The sequence below is a fragment of the Babesia bigemina genome, scaffold Bbigscaff_77315 (genome assembly GCF_000981445.1).
Source record: "Babesia bigemina genome assembly Bbig001, scaffold Bbigscaff_77315".
Taxonomy (NCBI): Eukaryota; Apicomplexa; class Aconoidasida; order Piroplasmida; family Babesiidae; genus Babesia; species Babesia bigemina.
The window spans coordinates 1-6,613 of record NW_012237365.1 but is presented as its reverse complement, the minus strand read 5'-3'; the positions used below and the strand labels follow the sequence as shown (position 1 = coordinate 6,613).

Here is a 6,613-nt window from a genome sequence, read left to right as displayed (position 1 = left end):
CTTAACCCACTCTACATCGCCCCTTAATCCACTCTACATCGCCCCTTAACCCACCCTACATCGCTCCCTTGTCCACTCTACATCGCTCCTTAACCCACTCTACATCGCTCCCTAACTCACTCTACATCGCCCCTTTACCCACTCTAAAACGCTCCCTAATCCTCTCTACATCGCTCCCTTATCCACTCTACATCGCTCCTTATCCACTCTACATCCTCCGAATTACCTCGCCATAATACCGCTATGACCTCTTTAAACCATCCTAATAACTTGTGCCTTGTCACCCTTCCCTTCCCCTCTTCCACCTCTTGCCACTGCCCAGACCATGTGCCGCCTAGGGAGCTTGACAGGAAATTTGACAAAATTAAAACCCTGAAAATACCTCAAATAACAATGCTACTAACATCCTTAATAACCTCTGTTCCGGCCTCGAGACTTTCCTCGGCTTCAACTCTGCTTCCAAAGGCTACGATGGCAGTGGCATTGTGTACTCTGACCTGGACAGGCTGTGTGACGGGGTGATGGGATTTTTGAGTGGAGTGCTTGGTGCGGTGAAAAACACTCAGACATACAATGTCGGTAAAAATACATTACAAAACTTGGTAAGTAATGAAATTAACAATCATCTTTGCTCAGGGCACGAGGGCTTTAAAAGGCTTTTCGAAAAGTTGCCCAAGGAAATCGAGAAGTATAACAGGGACGTGAAAAAACAGAATGATGATATCACAGCCAAGATAAACAATTTAGAGATGCAGTTAAATACCATGAATGATAAGGTAAGTAAAGTTTTAGAAAATGATGCTGTTTCAGGTACAACCAAGAAATCCGTGCAGGCTGTGACGTACAGTGAGGAGCACGTGGAATACGCTGTGATAAATATTAGGCAGTATCTTCGTGACTGTCAATATAATGCCGATAGATTCAACGAAGCATTCGACCTAGAACAAAGATTAGACATGCAAACTGCTGTTAATGATCTTAACTCTAAGTTACGTAATGATGTACTTGTAGCCACGAAGGCAGTCAAACATGAAACACAGCGACTTGAGCAGTTGGCGCAGAAGGAGTGGGATGACTATAAATACATGAAGAGAACGGTGAGAGCAACGATGGAGAGTCTGAAATTATCAGTTAACGGTGAGGTAAAATACCAGGTAGATGAACTAGTTAAGAAATTGAAAGAGAAGGTTACGGAAATGAAAAATAACCTTGAACCAATTAGAGACAATCTCGGGGAATACATCGGACATTTGACTGCGTGGAAGTCAGCAGGCGACACAGCCGTTACGAAGGCGAAGTCGCAGTGTGATGAGATTGTTTCGAAGTTGAACGGGAGGGATTATCAACAAAATTCCGGGGATAAAGGAGCGGTGAAAAAAGCGGCAAAAGCATTGCAAGAGAAGGCGGAAGAGCTTAGGACCAAAGCGTACGATGCTAAGCAGCAGGTTGAGCAGAAAGTACAAGAAGCCTTGAAAGCTGTGCACCAAATGAATGATGACCTGAAGCAGGATTTGTCGAAGGTGAGGGAGGCGATTACCGGTGAGGTTGATAAAGTTAAGCAAGCAATTGGGAAGCTGTATGCAGGTATTACGACTGGAGAATCAGGAGAAGGAAATGAAAATCAAGAAATTAAAAACATAGTCGAATATTTCAGAACAAAACTTAAAGAAATTACGGGAAGTGTGGGTGGAAGAGAGAACCCTAAAACAGGTCTCATGGGAATTATCTTCCAAGTAAGAGAATATGCAAAAACGTTTCAGAATAGATTTAAAGCATCCATTCAGAGCATGGTTCAACAGTTGGTGGAATGTGAGGGTATACAGGAGAGACTCATAAAATCAGTTAAAGCAAAACTTGGCAGAGGTAACATGATAAGAGTTGATGAAGAAGTGAAACGCATAATCCAGCAGCGGATTATAAGTCCAATCGAAGCCATTAATGCTTCTTCATCAAACCTGGGAACGAAACCAAATGTTGAAGCAAATTTGTCTGATATTAAAGAATATTTATGCAATTACGGCAAGCAGATTGATGAGCATTTACAAAGAGCGAACGCATTTTTACAATCCTACGCCAAACAGTTTGAACACAGCCAAAATAGACCGGAGATTACAGGCGACTATTTTATTAGTAGGGTCGTCAAAACCATTCTTACCGCGCTACAGAAAGCGGTTAAGGGTGCGGAGAATGAATTCGATCAATTCATAATAGACTCCAAGATTGCTCAGTTGAGTATAGCTACAAGTGCAGCCGAGACGCTGGAAGACAACGTAAAAAAAGCTCTTGGCATTGGCTCCGGTAATAATACAGTTGCCGTCGACGTCGATAAATCTATAAATAATGTCAACGCTGTGGCTAGGCAGCAGTTGCCGGGTAATAGTGTTTCATCGGTTGACTTAAGTCAGGCCACATCTAGTTTTACGCGTTACACAAAGCACGTTGATCAGAGTAAACTGACTGCTCTTCAGACCACTAACCTTAATGCCATTCTTGACGCAAACAAACTCCCACACGCCATCAAAGGGATTAACGATCAGGTGGTTGCTGAGACGTTGAAAGATGTCGTAGAAGAAAAGAACGGAGGTGATACACAAATCCACAACAAAACCTTCTCCACTCTGCGCACCGCCGTCGACTCCAGCCTGGACAAATTCACCGAAGCCGTTGAAAAGCTTGTTAAAAAGGACAGCGTCAATACTACAGTGAATGCCTACCTGTTGGATTTGGAGAAGATGCTTAAGGAAAGTGATCCTGTCAAGGTTTCGGCTGATGGAATGACTGCCCACTCCTCCGTCAAAGGCCTCGAGAAAATAATAGGAAATTTCACCACTCTTAAGAACAACCTGGAGAGCGGTCCCATTGCATTGGCCGACTATTTCATCGAATCCTACGCTGACGCAGAAAAAGATCAAACCATACGAAACCTCATAGATTATGTCTACTCCCAAGTCAACATCGCTAAAGATCTCCTCACCACCGCCGCCCGCCGCAACTACGTCACCTCCGTGAAATCGCTCCTCACCGCGTTCGCGGACAAGGTCGAAAAGGAGTTGGCGGGGTTGCCGGGGGAGATTGATGCGGATCTGACGATCGGGTTCAAGGGGTTGATGGGAAACTTTTACGAGAAGTTTATTGATAAAATTAAGCCAATCAAAGAAATTAATATTAAGTCTACTCCCCAATCAATGCCACTGAGCACCGCAGCTGAAAAGGTACAGAGCGGTTTCGAGGAGTTCGTGGGCGCAGTTATGAAACAGACCGATATGTTTGGGAATGTGCTTGCCAAAATTGAGACATCAAATCATAATGATGACCAGATTCAAGACACTTTCCCCCCTCTACTACAGACAGTTATCTCAGTGTCACGGGCTTTGGAGGACACTTTTTCATACCTTACGGGTTCACATCATTTTGACTATGAGGTTATTAAACATCTGCAGAGACTACAAACGGCATTGAATGACTTCACTCCTACGAAATTCGGTGACACTTCCAGTCCAATCCTACAAGCATTAAAGGAGGGATTCTTCGGCATAGTTACGGAGCTTCAGAAAGTGTATATTAACACGTACTCTGGTCAGACGATTAAGTGGGAGGAGGGCAATCCTGAAACTACATTCTGCGCCAAAGCCTTCCTCAGTGCACTCGAATTTCTAAATGAGGACCTCAGCTATTTGAGAGAGCAATGTACTGAGAAGTGGTCGCCTAAACAGATCTATGCCTCAAGCAGTCTCGGCACATTCCTCCATAAATGCGGCTACGGCGTTGCTACTCTCGAATCCAAGCAGGACGGTGAGCTACGTAATAAGCCTGACTGCATGGGTTCAGATGTACGCGGGTTCCTTGTCGGCGAGGGATACACTGAAGTTTATAACTCCAAATCCAATATCAAACACGCATTACAATACATTTACGACTACCTTCCCGATTATTACGATGTTTGCCACCTGTCCACTTCATCCTCCAAAAGACCATGTTCCGTCTACGAAATGCTATGCTGGCTTACCGGGCTTCCGCACAATAAGGCATATAATGAGTTGTTACTACACGGTCTAAGTGATATGTTTGTAGACCCAAAGCGGCAGGAAAAAGAGGTCGACGGTGACATTGAGTTCACAGTGGATCGGACGGAACACGTGCACATCGACGCGTATCCAAACCGACTTACTTACGAGAACACCTGCAATCTCGTCGATCATATCTGTGCTAAATCGCACGACGTATTGTGTCGAATCCTTGGCACCGGTGACGAGAACACCATGTACGCTGTCGATTACTCCACCAACTCACTCAAGTTGTACTACCCCTCTTCGGGTGAGGAATGCCTTGACATGTTCCTCAACATTTTGCGTAGATTGTTCCCACCACTCAAATACTTGCAAACGCAATGTGGCATTGCCGCAAACGAATTCGGCTGGGCTGGTTGCCGTTATGGCAAGGATGTCCATACAACCAAATGGCCATGTAGCGGACACTCAAGCAGTGAAGCAACGTGCCATGCAAATTGTCAAACAACGTGCCAACCTACGTGCCAACCAAAATCGCCACTAATGAGCTACCTAAACGATTGCCTTCCGGGTCATTTACCTCACGCCCTGACTGGCATTGGTTGCAAAGCCAAATGTTCAACCTGCCCGAAATCCACGCCCGGGATGCCGTGTATCACGCCACTTGGATTCAGGTGTTTCTCCGGGACCAAGCGTGAAGGCAGAGACATAAGTGACGTGCTAGGCAAATTCTTTGACAACGGCAACCTTAAGGTCCTATTCAGCTTGCAAGCTAAAACTCCATCTACGTTACCGGAACACTTCGGTTTTGCATTATCCTTTGTAAAAGGGTGGAGTGATGTGACAGATACACGAAATCATAGCATTAAGCAGTCCATTGAAGCATCCATCGCCGACCGGTCTATTAATCTATATGAGCCACCCAGCACGCTCACCGACAAACTGCGTGACGCATATGGTAGTAAGCATATTCCTCATCTCAATAAGCCACATCTATCTGTATACGCTGACTTGTCAAGTCTTGCGGTAGCTAAACCATGTTCGGTTAAGGATGTCAACTGCGCTCCTTATCTCTCATCCCTATGCATCGATACATATCATCACCTTGCAAAGAAGCAATCCAACACATACCTCTCCTGGGCCATCTACCTCCCGTGGACATTCTGGGATCTGCTCAACAATCTCTACAACGCCTTCTGCTCCATCAACTGCCAGGACTGGGGATGCCGTGGATGTCTCCGCGGTGACAAGTGCAAGAAGGGGGGGCATGGTGTTGTTGATGAAGATAAGCCATCTGCCATTTGTCAATGCAGATCCATCGTTGACTGCAAGGGCGTCGCACCAACGCTCTACCAGTATGGTTTCGTCTTTGGTGAAGCGTCGACGCTGAATGACAAGGCATCGCCGAAGACGTGTTCCGATTTCTGTAGTCAGTTGAAGAATGTGTTGCATTCGAAATATTTCGAGAGATTGTTCGAAGAGTGTGACAACTTCCTGTGGAAGATCCGTGAACCATTCTCCTACCTTGTCCTTGCCCTCTGGCTTTTCTCCTTCCTGTACCTCCTCCACATCATGGTCATCCGCCTCGACCTCCTCCACATCAAATCGCATCTACATAGTCCCTCATCACATCGCATAGCTGCCCAATCACTGCTCGCTGCTGGACGTGTTAACAAGCTTAACAGGGTGTTTTATCTGCAACCATAATCGTACTCACGTGTTTACTATCTACACTCACCTAGCATCACCTACTCACCTAACTTATGAATTGTGCTTTAATCTGTTGAATCACTCATTAATCGTTGTATGTGATTGTGTAATAGTTAACTAAAGTGTTGACCAACGTGCTGCCCAAAGTGTTGACCAAGGTGTTGACCAACGTGTTGACCAATGTGTTGACCAAGGTGCTGACCAATGCCAAGACCAATGTGCTGACCAACGTGTTGACCAATGTGCTGACCAATGTGGTGACCAAGGTGCTGACCAATGTGCTGACCAAGTTGATGGTCACGGCAGCGATGACAGTGGTCACGGCAGCGATGTCTTGGTCACGGCGTTTTCAAATCATTAACCAGCAATGTCACTTGTTCACTTATATTACAATCTACACTTACTTTCAACGCCCTTAACGCTTCACCAACTTTTTTTATCGTCTCTGCCAACTCCCCCTCTGCGTGCGCCTTGACCGCCTCCAACCGCCCGTTTTCATACATCACAGTACTACGCACGTTAGCAAGTTTCTGTTTTACTTTATCATTAAGATCATTAATGGCGTCTACATTAAGATTTTTAGTATTTGTTGTATCTAATGCGTCAGTGAAGTTTCTCGCTTCCCGTTGGGATTCTTGCAGCTTCTCTTCCACTTGCTGCTTGGCCTTGTTAACATCTTCATGTGAAGAGCTCTCCAGATTCTGCAAAGTATTAAGATAAACACGTAACTTACCTCCATTTTCAGTGTAGCCTTGTAGATCTGTGACGATGTTTTTAACTTGATCATTTGACTTTTTAACTGCCTTATTATACCTCCCCACCCCTTCGACCACCTTTACAATCGCAACACTAAAACCTTTTTTACCGGCGTGTTATTGTGTAACCAGCGATGCCTG

General features: G+C 45.2%; 1 protein-coding gene across 1 annotated transcript; it reads left to right on the top strand.

Annotated features, from left to right (window-relative positions):
• Positions 1–521: 521 nt before the first annotated feature.
• On the top strand, positions 522–5,714 carry BBBOND_0006210 (hypothetical protein, conserved; the record flags this gene model as incomplete). Its single annotated transcript, XM_012915447.1, has 1 exon — positions 522–5,714. The coding sequence occupies one exon, from the start codon at positions 522–524 to the stop codon at positions 5,712–5,714; it is 5,193 nt and encodes a 1,730-aa protein (XP_012770901.1).
• Positions 5,715–6,613: the final 899 nt, after the last annotated feature.